Source organism: Panthera uncia (assembly GCF_023721935.1).
Source record: "Panthera uncia isolate 11264 chromosome B2 unlocalized genomic scaffold, Puncia_PCG_1.0 HiC_scaffold_25, whole genome shotgun sequence".
NCBI classification, from domain to species: Eukaryota; Metazoa; Chordata; class Mammalia; order Carnivora; family Felidae; genus Panthera; species Panthera uncia.
Window position 1 is genome coordinate 25,103,060 of NW_026057581.1, and position 16,723 is coordinate 25,119,782.

At 36.2% G+C, this 16,723-nt stretch overlaps 1 protein-coding gene across 1 annotated transcript in view; it reads left to right on the forward strand.

Moving 5' to 3' along the window:
* Positions 1–16,723, forward strand: part of GMDS (GDP-mannose 4,6-dehydratase) — a 628,119-nt gene that overhangs the window by 274,608 nt on the left and 336,788 nt on the right. Inside the window, exon 5 of the mRNA XM_049654927.1 lies at positions 15,869–16,061. Within this exon, the coding sequence (XP_049510884.1) occupies positions 15,869–16,061 (193 nt within the window). The remainder of the gene's footprint in view (positions 1–15,868; positions 16,062–16,723) is intronic.

The window sequence follows — 16,723 nt, forward strand, 5'->3', positions numbered from 1 at the left end:
CAAACGGCAAGATTGCATTCTTTTTTATGGCTGAATAATCCAGTGTGTGTGTGCGTGTGTGTGTGTGTACCATAATTTCTATTTAGTCATTGATGTGTACTTAGGTTATTTCCATTCTTGGTTATTGTAAGTAATGCTGCAGTGACATGGGGGTGCATATATATTTTTGAATTTGTGTTTTTGTTTTCTTCGGATAAATACCCAGGTGGAATTGCTGGATCGTATGGTAGTTCTATTTTTAATTTTTTAAATTACTTTTTAATGCTTATTTTTATTTTTATTTATTTATTTATTTTTTTTTTGAGAGAGAGAGATAGAGTGCAAGCAGGGGAGGGACATTGAGACAAAGGGAGACACAGAATCCAAAGCAGGCTCCAGGCTATGAGCTGTCAGCAGAGAGCCCAGTGCAGGCTTGAACCCACGAACCATGAGATTATAACTTGAGCTGAAGTCGGGCACCCAACGGATTGAGCCACCTGGGTGCCCCATTCTATGTTTAATTTTTTTTGAGAAACCTCCACACTGTTTTCCATTAGTGGCTGCAACAATGCATTCTGTATTTCCACCAACAGTGCACAAGGGTCCTCTTTTCTCTCTTGATGTTTTGATAATCGCTATTCTAACCAGTGTGAGGTGATACCTCATTATGGCTTTGATTTGCATTTCCCTGATGATTAATAATTTTGAGGAGACCTTTTCGTGTACCTGTTGGCTATCTGTATGTCTTCTTTGGAAAATGTCTATTCAGATCTTCTGCACATTTTTAAATCAGATTTTTTTTTCCTATTGAGTTGTATGAATTCTTTATGTATTTTGGGTATCAGCCCCATATCAGATATATAATTTTCAAATATTTTCTCCCATACAGTAGGTTGCCTTTCTGTTTTGTTGATGGTTTCCTTTGCTGTGCAGAAGCTTTTCAGTTTAATGTAGTCCCACTTGTTTTATTTATTTTTATTTTTTAAATATAATTTATTGTCAAATTGGCTTCCATACAACACCCAGTGCTCATCCCAACAATCACTTGTTTTATTTTTGCATTTGTTTCTTTTGCTTTCGGTGTGAAGTCCAAAAAATAATCACCAACACCAATGTCAAGGACCCTAACAACCTGTGTTTTCTTCTAGGAATTTATGGTTTCAGGTCTTATGTTCAAATCTTTAATCCATTTTGAGTTAACTTTTGTGTTTGGTATAAGATAGTGGTCCATTTTAATGCTTTTGCATATGGCTGTCCATTTTTCCCAATACCATTTGTTGGGGAGACTGTCCTTTCCCCATTGTGTATTCTTGAATTCTTTATCACATGTCAGTCTACCATATGTGTATTGATTTACTTCAGGGGTCTCTATTCTGTTTCAGTGAACTGTGTGTGTTCTTATGCCAACACCATACTGTTCTGATTACTATAGCTTTGTAATATAGCTTGAAATCAGGAAGCATAATGCCTCCAGTTTTGTCCTTTCTCAATATTGCTTTGACAATTAAGGGTCTTTTGTGGTCCTGTACAGATTTTAGGATTGTTTGTTTTATTTATGTGAAAAATGACAGTGTAATTTTCATAGGGATTATATTAGATCTGTATATTGTTTTGTGTAGTATGAACATTTTAACAATATTAGTTCTTTCAATCCATGACCATGGTAATCTCTACATTTGTGTCTTCTTCAGTTTCTTTCATCTGATGCCTTGTAGTTTTCAATATATAGGTCTTTCACCTCCTTGGTTAAAATTAATTTTAGTTCTTTTCTTCTTTTTGATGCAATTGTAAATGGCATTGTTTTTTAAATTACTCTTTCTGATAGTTTGTCATTAATATAAATAAACAATGGATTTTTGTGTATTGATTTTGTATCCTCCATTGTTACTGAATTTGTTTACTCATTCTAACAGCTTTTTGATGGAGTCTTTAGGGTTTTCTACATATAGTATGTCATCTGCAAATAATGATAGTTTTACTTTTTCCTTCCCAATGTGGATAATTTTTATTTCTTTTCCTTGCCTAAATGCTCAGGCTAGGACTTGCAATACTATGCTGTATAAAAGTGGGGAGAATGGGCATCCTTGTGTTATTCCTGATATCAGAGGAAACAGTTTCAGCCTGTCACCATTGAGTATGATTTTAGCTGTGGGCTTGTCATATATGGCCTTTATTTTGTTGAAGTATGTTTCCTCTTTACCTGCTTTGTTCAGTATTTATCATAAATGGGTACTGAATTTGGTCAATTGCTTTTTCTTCATCTTTTGAGATGATCATACATTTTTATCCTGCATATTGTTAGTTTGATGTGTCACATTGACTGATATACAGGTGTTGAACCATTCTGGCATCTTTGGAACAAATCCCACTTGCTCATGGTGTATGATATTTTTAATGATCATTAAAATTCAGTTTGCTAATTCAGTTTGCCAATAATTATTGATTTATTTACATCAGTGTTCACCAGGGATATTATCCTTTATTTTATTTATTTATTTTGGTGGCATCATTGTCTGGTTTTGGTATCAAGATAGTGCTGACTTTGTAAAATGTATTTGAAAAAGGTTTCCCTGCTTCTGTTTTTTGGAAGTGTTTGAGAGGTATTGGTATTCTTTGAATGTTTGGCCAAAATAACCAGTGAAGCCATCTGGTATTGGACTTTTGTTTTTTTTTAAGAGTCTTTGATTACCGATTCAATCTCCTTTTTATATTGGTCTACTCAGATTTTCTGTTTCATCATGATTTAGTCTTGATGGGTTGTATGTTTCTAGGAATTTATTCATTTCTTCTAAGTTGTCTAGTTTGTTGGGGCTTAATTGGTCATAGTAGTCTCTTATGATTCTTTTTCTTTTCTGTAGGTTTCAATTATAACATCTCTTTCATTTCCCATTTTATTTGAGCACCCTCTCTTTTTTTTCTTGGTGACTCAAGTTAAAGGTTTGTCAATTTATCTTTAACAAAGAAGCAGCCCTCAGTTTCATTGATCTTTAATATCATCTTCTTGTCTTTTTAGTCTCTATTTCATTTATTTCTGCTCTAATCTTTGTTATTTCCTTTCTTCTACTAGCTTTGTTTTTGTTCTTCTTTTTCTAGTTCCTTAAGGTCTGAAGTTAGGTTGCTTATTTGAAACTTTTCATGTTTCTTCAGAAAGGCATTTATCACTATGAACTCATAAGCCTTTTAGAACTGCTTTTTCTGCATCCCATACATTTTGTTATGTTACATTTCCATTTTGTTTCTCTCAGGGTATTTTTTTTTCTTTTGATTTCTCCTTTTACCCATGCTACTTCAGTAGCATGTTGTTGATTTGCCACATATTTGTGAATTTTCCAGTTTTCTTCGTGTAATTTGTAGTTTCATTCCTTTGTGGTCAGAAAGGTGTTCGATATGATTTTAATCTTCTTAAATTTGTTAAGTTTGTTTTGTGGCCTAAGGTAGGATCTCTTTTAGAGGAATTTTTCTTCTTTAACCACATTCTAAAGTATTGATACTCTGTCACTACCACTCAATATACAGCAGACATTCTTTCCTATGCCATGACTCCTTCAAGTAGTCTGGTGAAGCCTATACATATTCTCAGAGTAATGTTTTTGAAAAGCATAAAGCAAAACAGTTAGGGTTACAAAGGAAACAAATTATATTCATATGCTAATATTATAATTATTAAAAGCCAGGCTTGTGATGTAATAATGTGATGTGATACATTATATGGCGAGATGTGAAGTCACCACTGTGACTTTAAAGCAGTGATGGGCACAAGTGATACTTTAAGACCTTTGTAGCAACTATGCTGTGGTATAAAAATGTCTTGAATATCCATTGGTGAAAAAGTCACATGTGGTGCTATTATTACCAAGGATTTTTGCTTATATTCAAAATTGAAAGAAATTGTCAATTTCAGATAGAATTTGCTAGAAATGAAAGTGTATATTTTTCTTATCCAGATCTACATGCCTCCTTGAATTCTATCCATGGACCTTGTGGACCTTGGTTTAGTATTCCAATGTAATTACTTTCATGTAGTAAGCTTGTATTTCTGCTTATTTGTAGAGAATCTTTGTAACTTTTGCTCTTGAAAAATTGGATAGTTACTTCTGGTATTGTTTTTTCATACAAAAATCATTACAGGTTTTTCTATGTTTATCACCAGCTGATACAACTCTGTAAACTGGAAAACAAAGATGTCTGCTATAGCTGATTTGTGATAATCGGAGTCACAAAGTATTTTTAAATTAAGATTTTCTACAAAACCTAGAGACATAGTTTAATTGTTTTCTTTTTTTCAACTTGTGGTCTCTCTTAAATGAGAAATCAAGAAAGGTTTTAAAGAATGGGGCCAGAGATTCTTGGAGATACAGAATGTGGCAAAGAATTGTGACCAAGGTGTTATTGCTGAAGTGGGGGACAAAAACTCATGTCAGAGATGAAGATTTTCAAACTGAAGGAATTCAAACTGAAGCTGTCCTGGGACAGCTGAGCTTCCTTTTGGTGTTAGTAAATGGGAAGAGTAATAAGATTTTATAAGGTATTGCAGTGTGGTTGACCTTCCACAGCAGGAACTGTGCTCTTCAAGAAGGCAAAAACGTTAGAAAACTCTATGAGTAGAATACCATATATCTTTTCTACTCTGATTAGAAAAAGTTTCAATTTGTCTTGATGGTAAAAATATGGTGTGAAAAAAGTTTATGTTAGTCATTCATTCATTCATTCATTCAACAAATCTAACTTGGCTAGTAAGCAATAGGAATGACACATGGAAAAGCCTGGTCCCCACAGTGTGGGGAGTAGACAGAGACAAAAGCAGTGTGGTGCTGCCTTGACTCTATCAGAGTTTTTTTGGAGCACAGTGCATCTGGGGACTGTTACCTTGTTCTGTATAATGAAAGTTCTGATTACCTCTGAGAGTCCTTAGTCTACTTCGAGGATTTCAAAAACTTATTGGAAACTACATATTAATTTATGTTGGACATATAAAGGTAAATAAAGATATCACATTTGTTCAGTCTGGCAGGAGTGTATCACTTCAATGAAGTAATGCCCTTATGATTATTTGGTGTTCCAATTTGTAGTTATAAAAGGTTTTGAACAAAAATACAAGTGCAGTGAATAAGGAAAAATCATATAAAACCAGGTTTATAAATGTGAGTAATAAATGTTTCTGATCTGGGCCTTGGCTGGGCTGGGGGCAAAAAGAGATGCATCTTGGACTGTAGTGCACAGCGAGAAGCCCTTGTTGAAATGATGCTGCTCCTCAGTTCTAGAACCATTGTTCCTCCTCAGTACCTGCTAAACAAACTACAGGCTGGCATATAAGACCTTTCCCAGAATGACTTCTACTGGTGTTTACAAAATTAGTTCCTTCTGCTTCTTGTCCTTTCTCCGTCTAAACTGGAGGCTTCTTGTTTCCCAAACATGGCCAGTGCATTTTCCCTCCTTTTGCTCATGCTGGCCCATCCATTAGATTGCTTCATACCCCTCCATCTACATTTGCTTATGTAGGCCATCTCTTCGCTGAGCCCTTTTTGATTTGTCCTTGTCATCTCTGCTCCTTTAAGTCTATATCCCTACCTTGTTACAAACATTTCAACCATGCCTGTCTTAATTCCTATTGCATTCATTTTGTAACCTCTTCGCACCTCTTACTTTTTGTTTTTCTTTTTCTTCTTTTTTTTTCTTTTTCTTAGAATACAAGTGGGGGAGAGAGGAAGAGGGTGAGAGAGAGAGAGAGAGAGAGAGAGAGAGAGAATCTTCTCAACCAGGCTCCATGCCCAGCACAAATCCTGACACAGGGCTCGGTCCCACAGCCCTGGGATCATGACCTGAGCCAAAATCAATAGTCAGATGCTCAACTGACTGAGTCACCCAGGAGCCACCACATTTTTTTCTGATCTGTACCCATAAGACAAGTGAGGAATATAGGGGTCTGTTTCTTTACACCTTTGTATTTCCTATAATCAGGATATGTTGCCCTGCTGCTTGGGGACGGTGCTTCTAAAACAGGAGTGCACCCTCTCTAGATCCCCTCAAGGAAGCCCTTCCTGCCCACTGACATACAATTCTTCAGAATCCATACTTGTTACTTCTAGTCCCAGCTGCTAAATAAATGCCAGCTTTGCTGGATTTCTGCTGAGAAAGGCTGATTCATGATGGAAAGTAATGTTTTATTGTTGTTCTCATTGGCTAATAACTCTCACTTGTAGATTCAAAGTCTTGAGGAGTAGTAAAACAGTGCAGCTGCTTGTGTGGTCTTAGGCATTTCCAGCCTACTGGTATTTTGAGCCTCCTATGTCTCTAAAAGCAAATGTTAGAGGAAGTTCTGGTCTCTGGTTATCTTTTTCCATATATAGTTCTTTTGCCACACCAGTCTTTTCTCTGAGGCAACATTTTTATTCAGGAAACTTTGGCTCATTCATTGAGATTTTTAAAATTTCATATACTTCATATGTAAAGTTCACTCCATTATTAATTGTAAAATAAGGTCATTGAGAAATTACATGCCTAAACTTCAGATTTAGTGCCACTGTATTCATTCAAATAATGTTTCTGGAGCACCTTCTGTGTGACAGGAACTCTTCTAAGTGGTAGGAAGCCTGGGGGAAAAACACCAATAACCTGCTGTCCTCAGAGAGCTTACAGGCTGGCTAAACAAATGAAGACACTTAGAGTCAAATGTGTTGGGTACTCTGGAGAGAGTACCTCTCTCTGCAGACGCAGTGAGAGGATGGGTTGGAAAGAGCTGTTTGTTCTAAATGGCAAGGTCAGGGAAGGCCTTGTGAGGGAAAGAAGTGAAGGGAGCCAGCCAAGCAAATATCCAGGGGCAAAATGTTCTGAGTGGAGGAAAGAGTGAACACCCAGGCCCTGAGGTAGGGCTTACTGGGAGCATTGAGGGACTAGTGGGGCTGGCATGGAGGCAGATAGGGAGTGAGGTTGGAGAGGCCAAGTCATGTTGGACTTGGAGGCTGCAAACAACATACATTATAAGGGTATACGGATAGCCGAGTGGTCTCATGCTACACCTACTACAAATAACTTTGTGTATCTTTAAATTCCTCTATAAAGTTTTCTTTGTGTTTCAGGTGAAAAACATTTCTGACCTCATGTATTCAATTTTGGTGATCATTTTTAATAGGTAAAAATGGCAGGACTGCAGTCACCGCCATTTTGGAAACCAATCTACTAATTGGACATAGTTCATGTTCTCTTATAATAAGCTAATATAAATAACATTTTAATTGTCATCATCAACACAATTTTCTCATCCTATTTGGTTAGAATGCCCACTTCCAGCTCTGCTCATTTTTTGTGTGGTTATAGAATGGACATGAATTTATGATAACCTTGAAGAGGAATAAGGCTTTAAAGATGGTAGAATTATCATTATCATTTGCTTTATTTAATGTGAAATCTAGCACAGTGAACCCACACCTGCAGTATAATAGTCTGATACAATTAAAACAGTCCTAGAATTTACATTCCAATCTGCAGTCTATGTAGAATTGCACTGTAAACCTTCAGTTCATGTCTGGATCCCACATAGACTTTTAGGTGACCATTTCTAATTTTCTTTTTGTTTTAAGTGAGGCCATGATTTACCACTGATATACAAATGAGGATAACTGAGGATATCTGTTTATGTCTTTGAATGTTGAGAAGAGCAATTTTCTTTATATTTGTACTTGAATTAACTATTTTCTTTTAATTTTAAATACTTCTCTGGTTCTATAAGGCTTTACTACTCTTCTCTGAGACTGTCCTAATAGCGTGTTACAGATGAAGATATCCCACTACAAGATCTTTGGACATTTCAATAACCCATTTCTCCTACACCCACTTCATTGATTATAGTCTAAGATGGTTCTCCTTTACTCTGAATTATACCTCTTTACATAGTGTAGTATTTAATCATTAAACCTTTGTTTAATAATTGTTATACTAAAGCTTTGAAATTTATATAGAATTTTGTCCATCTTGCTCTTAGAAATTTTACCTATTTCAGTACTGTGAAATTACCAACCCTTTCTATCATTCTGGTAGCCTGTTTTATTTTCTACTAGTTTTTGTTTTTTTTTTTAATTTTTATTTTGTTATTTGTATATTTGACATTTAAATTCCTCATTTGTTTACACGCTGTCTTCATTCAACAAATACCATGCCAAGCAATGTTTCAGTCTGAGGGATACAATAGAAAAGATAAAATCCTCGCCATCAAGGAGCTTACATTTGATGAAGGAGATAGAAAATAAACAAGTAAACAGATAATATATTAAAATGAAGAAGAAATGAAGCAGCGTGGAGTCCTGGGTAAATATAGAGATGACAAAGCATTGGGTGTTTTAGATACAGAGGAAGGCAAAGAAGCCCTTTCTGAGGGGTGACATTTGAACAGAGATAAGGGAAGAAAAAAGAGAGATAGTAAAGAAGGAAGAACACACACACATAGAAGGGACACAAGTGTAAAGGTTGTAGGCAGGAGTTGGCACTAGTCTGGGGACAGCAGAATGTCCAGAGAGGTAGGGTCGTTGGTGAGAGAAAGCAGAGTAGGCAATGAGATGGAGAAGCACTTGGGGGCCGGGTGGGAGGAGGACTGTGGTTGAACTAGTAGCTGCTCAGGTGCTGCTATAGTCCTGGTGGAAGGTGATGCAGCTTTCATAAGGATGCTGCAGATGGTAGTGGGGAAGGTGTTATTTCTGCGAATTCTGAAGGACAAGAAGGGCATCCATGAAACCTAGGTTTTGTCTCAAGCAGTAGGTAAATGGGTATCATTTGCAGAGGAGAGGCCAAGGGAAGAACTTTGGCGACAACATCCAGAATTCTGTTTTGAGCCAGTTCAACATGAGATGATATGAAGCCTGTCAAAAAGATGGGGAGAAAAGGGGGGGGGGGGGGTGGTCCTACAGCTCAGGTCCAGGCAGGCCTAGAGATGGACCCTTGGGGTCCTAGGCACAGTGATGCTGATGTGAGACCCAGACGGAGTGAGACACCTCACAGTGGGTGGGAAGGAGCCACAGGGCCAGAGTGGAGATGGTGGGACAGCACAAGAGCCCAGGAAGTTGTGTCAGTGAAGTAGAAGAGAATTAGAAGAAGGTAGGGCTCCAAACCCAAGTGAAGAAAAAAGTTTTAGAAGGGGAAGGTAGGGACTAATTTTGTAGGCTTTGGTTTTTTATCAGTCTTATTTTTTTATTCTCCTTATTAGATAAAATAAGTTCCTACTGTTAACAGAGTCTCCATGCCTCTGAAAATGCAGCTCTGTTCGTGATCGGAAGCATACTCCATATTCATCCTGTAATATTGAGGAAATATTGGAAGAAGTAATGATAAACATTTTTTTTAATTATTCAGTCTTGGCCCCAAAATATAACTATGATTTAGTTCAGGGTGCAGAAAGCTCTTTCTGTAAAGAGCCAGTTAGTAAATATTTTCGTTTTTGTAGAATATATATTCTGTGTCTCAGCTACTCAACTCTGCTGTTACAGTGTGAAAGCAATCATAGAAAACACATAAATGAATGCATGTGGCTGTGTTTCTATAAAACTTTATTACAAAAACAGGCATAGGAACAGATTTGGCCTGTAACTTTCCAGACCCCCAATGTTTCGGTGTATTTCAGAATCGTACTTGTAACCATGAGAGGTTTATCAAGCTACAGAGGAGTAGTCTGATATTTTTTTTTTAAAGAAAGTCAGTTAATTTGTTGCTCTATATTATAAAACCTTGTGGACAGTTAGATTTTATTAGCCAATCATATTCTTTAGCATTTTGAACATTAAACATATGCTGAATTCTTGATGGACTTACTAAAAAAATCTGTACGGAACCATCCTGCCCTATAACTCCCACTCCCCTGCCATATTTACTTTCTTAAGCCTAACTGCTTTTAATTCTTTTGGACATGATTAATTGGATATTCTAGCACAAGAAAAGCTTTTTGTTGTGCAGAATCTCCTTATCCTGTGTTTCAGAAATAGGAGCATATATATACACACAAGGACTTCTGCTTCACTGTGAATATAAAATACAATTATATAATATATATAACTTTCCTGTAAGTATAGTATGTGGCTTCAACACTTGCCTTCAGCCTTCTGTGCCTCAGTTTTAGTGTTTACCTGTTTTAGGATTAAACATGTATATGCAAGATGTTTAGAATTATGTCTGCTCAATATTGAGTATTCATATGCCAGCTTTTCTTTTCATATAGCTGTTTACATAATATGTATATAAATGAAAAAAAAATAGCCAAAGAGAAAAAAATATCCAACATTGTCTTGCCCTTCATACTTGACTGATCCCATCAAGACAGATTCCAAATGTGATTGGATATTAATTTATATGTAAAAAAAAAGATTTAAGTATTGGCTTGGCTGATATATAGAAAGGATCTTAAAGATCATCTGGTTCACGGTTTTTTCATCTGCATTTCATGAATCGTTAGAAACTGTAGACAACATGGCAACACTCTGCATGTATACCTGCACACATGTACATGCATACACAGTTGCACATATGTGCATTTCTATGTCTTGCCAGAGTCTGAGGCTTTCATTGTGTCCTCACAGAGTGAGTCTCAGAAAGGCTGAGCACTGAGCACCATTCCAGGAATGGAGACCCAGATTTGCTGTTCCTGACTTTTAGTGTGACTTTTATCAAGTCATTCTCTGTGAACCTCAGAACTGGTTTCTGTTTTTCCTAGAATTGTTATAAAGCTCCAACAAAAGCACTTTTGAATTGTAAAATGTCCTATAAATATATAGTGGTGGCACTATACTATAAGAAAACTACAGCCAGGAAGAGTGGTTGAGTGGTCTGCTCAAGAGCCCTGACATCCCCATCTTCTGAGATCCACTCAATGAACTATACCCTCAAATTGGAGCCACAGCTTTTTTTTTTTTTTTTTTTTTTTTTTTTTTTTTTTTTTTTTTTTTTTTAGAACAAAATGACCCAATTCCAAGACCATTCAGTGGAAAAAGAATAGCCTTTTCAGCAAACAGTGCTGGGACTTGACATCGATGTGCAAACAACTACTTTGGACTTCTGGCTCACCACATACATAAAAATTAGCCAAAACTGATTGAAAATCTAAACATGAGAAATAAAACTATAAAACTCTTGGAATAAAACTAGAAATAAGTCTTTATGCTCTTGAATTAAGCAAAGCATTCTAAGATATGACACCAAAGCACAAACACAAAAGAAAAATTAGATAAATTGGACTTTATGTTTCATAGGATACCATTAAGAAAGTGAAAGTGTTTGAATACCTTAAATTTACACAATGTTACATGTCAGTTACATATCAATAAAGCTGGGGAAAAAAGTGAAAAGACAATTACAATCCATGTATCTGGTAAGAGATTTTTGTCCAGAATATATAAAGAACTTTTATAACTCAATAATAAAAAAGATAAATAACCAAACTTAAAAATGGGCAAAAGATCTGAATAGACATCTCTGCAAATAACATGTACAAATGACCAATAGGCACATGAAAAGATGCTTAACATCATTAGTCATTAGGTAAATGCAAATCAAAACCACAGTGAGAAATTTGTGTGGAACCACGAAAGAATCCTAATAACCAAAGCAAAATCTTGAGAACAAATCTAGAGGCACCATGATGCTTCCTGATTTCAAGAGGTACCATACTTCCTGATTACGAGCTGTCATATAAAGCTATTGTAACCAAAACAATATGGTATTGGCATAACAACAGATGCATAGATCATTTGAACAGAACCAAGACCCCTAAAATAAACCTATACATAGATGGTAACTAATTTATGATGAAAGAACCAAGAATATATAATGGGGAAAGGACAGTCTTCCTAATAAATAGCATTGGGAAAACTAGGCAGCCATATACAAAAGAATTAAACTGGACCACTATCTGACACCAAACACCAAAATTAAATAAAGACTTGAATGTAAGACCAGAAAGTATATAACGAGAAAAACAACAACAACAACAACAACGACACAGGTGGTAAGGTCCTTGACATTGGTACTGGTGATTATTTTTTGGATTTCACACCAAAAGCAAAGGCAGCTAAAGCAAAAATAAAATAAGTCGGAATACATTAAACTGAAAAGCTTCTGCACAGCAATAGAAACCATCAATAGAATGGAAAGGCAACGTACTGAATGGGAGAAAATATTTGCAAATCATATATCTGATAAGGGTCTAATATCCAAAATAAAGACTTCAAACAACTCAATAGCAAAAAAAAAAAAAAAAAAAAATCTGATTTAAAAATGTGCAGATCTGAATAGACATTTTTCTAAAAAAAGACAGATGGCCAACACATACATGAAAAGGTGCTCAATATCATTAATCATCAGGGAAATGCAAATCAAAACCATAATGAGATATCATATTGTACCTGTTAGAATAGCTATTATCAAAAAGTCAAGAGAAAGCAAGTGTTGGTGAGGATGTGGAGAAAAGGGGACCCTTGTGCACTATTAGTGGGAATACAGGAATGTATTGGTGTAGCCACTGTGGAAAACAGCATGGAGTTTCCTTAAAAAATTAAAAATAGAACTACCATATGATCCAGCAATTCCTAAGGAAATTAAAACACTAATTGGAAAAGGTAGTTACATCCTCATGTTCATTGCAGCATTATTAACAGTAGCAAAGATATGGAAGCAACCTAAGTGTCCATCGATGGCTGAATGGATAAAGCAGATGTGGTGAATATATACAATGGAATATTGTATTAAGAAGGAAAGAAGGACATCCTGCTATTTGTGACAACATGCAAGAAACTTGAAGGCATTATGATAAGTGAAAAAGGCCAGACAGAGAGAGATAACTACTCATGATACTACTTTATGATCTCATGTGTATGTGGAATCTAAAAAAAAGTAAAAGAGAAAACAAATACAGTCATAGATACAGAGAATAATTTGGTCATTGCCAGAGACAAGGGAGTGGGGTGGTGGACAGTGGATGAAATGGGTGAAGGTGGTCAAAATGTACAGACTTGCAATTGTAAAGTAAATAAGTCATGGTGATGTATAGTATGATGACTATAGTTAATAATGCTGTATTGTATCATTTGCAAGTTGCTAAGAGACTAGATCTTAAAAGTCATCATCAAAAATTTTGTAACTGTGTGTGGTGTTGGATGTTAACTAGACTTGTGGTCATTTCATGACATATGCATATATCAAATTATTGTACACCTGGAACTAAGATAATATTTTATGTCTATTATACCTTAATAAGAAAAAAACCCCACAGTGATATACAACTTCACACTCTCTAGGATGTCTACAATCAATAAGACAGACTATAATAAGTGTTGAGTAGACTGTGGAACAATTGGAACCCTTATTTAGTGCTGGTAAGAATGTGAAATGGTGCAGCCACTTTAGAAAATAATGTGGCAGTTCTTCAAAATGTTAAATGTTGTATGCAAATGACACTACTTCTAGGTACATGTCCAAGGGAAATGGAAATATGATATGTGAAAACCAGTTATAAAAGGCCACATGTTATGATTCCATATATATGAAACATCCAGAATAGGTCACTGCATAGATTCAGGAAGTAGATTAGTGGCTGTGGGGGTGGGAAGGGAAGATGGGCAAGAGATTGCTAATGGGTATGGTGTTTCTTTAGGGGATGATGAACACATTCTGGAATTAGATGGCGGTGATGAGTGCATAATGCTGTGAATACTAAAAACCACTGAGTCGTAAGCTTTAACAGGGTCAATTTTATGGTATGTAAATTTTATTGTAATAAACTGTTACTTGAAAAGTGTAACCCCAAATTGTGCTTTCTTGCCTATGAAAGCTTGGGAGGAAACATACTTTTATCCTATTTAAAAAAAAATTGGGGGCAGTGCCTGGGTGGCTTAGTCGGTTAAACGTCTGATTCCAGCTCAGGTCATGATCTCACGGTTCATGAGTTCGAGCCCCGTGTCAGGCTCTGTGCTGACAGCTCAGAGCCTGGAGCCTGCTTCAGATTCTGTGTCTCCCTCTCCTCTCTGCCCCGCCCCTGCTTGCACTCTGTCTCTCTGACCCTCGAAAATAAATAAACATGTAAAAAAAATTAATAAAAAAATAAAAATAAATTTTTTTAAGGGTTTATTTATTCTTGAGAGAGAAAGAACACAAGCAGGAGAGGGCCAGAGAGAGAGGGAGACACAGAATCTGAAGCAGGCTCCAGTCTCTGAGCTGTCAGCACAAGGCTGGATGTGGGGCTCGAAGTCACAAACTGTGTGAGATTATGACCTGAACTGTAGTTGGGTGTTTAACCAACTGAGCCACCCAGGCACCCCTACTCTTCTCCTGTTTTATCTCACGTCTGCCATGTGAATTTTACTGACAGGCCTAGATGACATGCGTTTAGAGTCAGGTCTGTGGTCAGCAATCGCCCAAGTTCCCTAAAGACAGACTGCACAAGACTGCAGCTTGTGCCCAGGTGACACTCAGGACTGGCAGCAATGAGGGCCAGTAACCTCACTCACCTCAGCGAGGGGTTTTTCCAGGTGAAGATTGAGGTCATTCACCAGGCAGCAGGGAAGCATCTTTGTATTGTGCCCAGCTGTTACTGGCCTGCAAATAAACCAGTGACAAAGATTTTCATCATTACTGTTTGGGGACATTTTAATATTAGGTTAATTTATATTTATTGTGCTTAGAAATAATTTAAGAAAAATAATATATCAGTCACATTTATTTTTAAGAACCATCCTAAGGAAGCGTAAAATATTTGTTCCTTGAAACCCCTTTTTGGAAATCATTCAATTCTATACATTAGTACTTACTGTATTTAATGTGCCTCAAAATTAAAAGATTATGTATGCATGTGATATGCTAAAAATCTTGTATCTTAGTTAAAAATTAAAAAAATAAAACAATCTTTTAAAAAATCAACTGTGTCCAAAACACATATTCTCAAACTTCTCTGCATAAAAGTCAACTGGGATTGACTCATTATAAATGTGGATTTCCTAGGATTCTACCCCCAAGAGATTGGTTCATTCTGGATTTTTAGAAATACCACAGGTGATTCTGAGGAGCAAGGGTTTGCACTTTGAGAACCACAGCCATAGGGACTTCAGCCTAGAATTAGGAAGTAATATGTGTGTTTAAAGTGTTCTTCACTTTACCATGGATAATTAATAGATATTTCTTAAGATATTTTTCAGTCATTTGATGTTAGAATAGATCACATTCATACTCTTATTCTGCTATTAGAAAATATTTTTCCATGATTTTAAATTTATTTTTATTTATTTATTTATTTTTTTAATTTTTAATGTGTATTTATTTTTGAGAGAGAGAGAGAGAGAGAGATTGAACACAAACAGGGGAGGGGCAGAGAGAGAGGGAGGCACAGAATTCAAAGCACGCTCCAGGCTCTGAGCTGTCAGCACAGAGCCCGACCCGGGGCTCGAACTCACGCACTATGAGATCATGACCTGTACTAAAGTTGGACACTCAACTGAGTGAGCCACCCAGGCACCCCTCTTTTTCTTTTTTTTAAATTTTAAATCCAAGTTAGTTAACATATAGTGTAATAATGATTTCAGGAATAGAATTTAGTAATTCATCTCTTACATATGACACCCAGTGCTCATCCCAACAAATGCCCTTCTTCCACCCAACACCCCACCAGGAACCCTCAGGTTGTTCTCTGTATTAAGAGTGTATTATGGTTTGTCTTCCTGTCTGTTTTTATCTTATTTTTGCTTCCCTTCCCCTATGTTCATCTGTCTTTTTCTTGAATTCCATATTTAGTGAAATTGTATGATTTTTTTTATAAGCATAACATTTCTAAGTAAGTGAAATTGTAAAATGTGTTTGTTTTACCACCGTCAGCATCTATGTTGCTGCTAAACATTAATGTAACACTGTCTTCACCTGCTATTTCCAGATTTCTTTTGACTTGGCTGAATATACTGCAGATGTTGATGGAGTTGGCACTTTGCGGCTTCTGGATGCAGTTAAGACCTGTGGCCTTATCAACTCTGTGAAGTTCTACCAAGCCTCAACTAGTGAACTTTATGGGAAAGTGCAAGAAATACCCCAGAAGGAGACAACTCCTTTTTATCCTCGGTCACCGTATGGTGAGAACGCATGGGTATAAACTTGTACATGTGCCATGTTCTTTTGGCATGGGCGTGCGTGTGCTTCTGCTTTAATTCTGTTCCTTTCTCTCATCTGAAGTCATTTCAGTGTGAGATTAACACTCAGATTGGACTAAGTGAGCAGACATTGAGAAGCATACCTTTATACACTGCTAACTACAAGTATTTGCTACCATTGCCTCCAGGGTGAAATTACCACTTCACTTCACCAATCCATGTTCATTCAGTCTTCCATACAGATCACTTAGAAAGGAAAATTAGGCCCACATGACTTTTTTTTTTACTAAACTGTTGTAAGATTTGCTGAAGTGATAGATTTCATTTCATGTTTTTTATTTTCCCAACAGAAGTTTCCCTGGGTTCAGATATTTAAAAACAAACGAACAAAAAAACCAGGTCTATTATATCTTATATATTTTTTTAAAAAGAGTATTCATGGAAGACTTTAGTGATAAAACTTCTAAGCATCTAGAATATTAAGATTCCTTTTTTTTTTTTTTTTTTTTTTTTACTTTCTAATTCCTTAAAACTAAGAAAATGGGAATAAGATCTTAGGTCAACTTGATATATTGCATACTATAGTTGAATCAGTTAGATTGTAGAAGACAGAACTGTGTCTATTACAAAAGTAAAAAATTCTT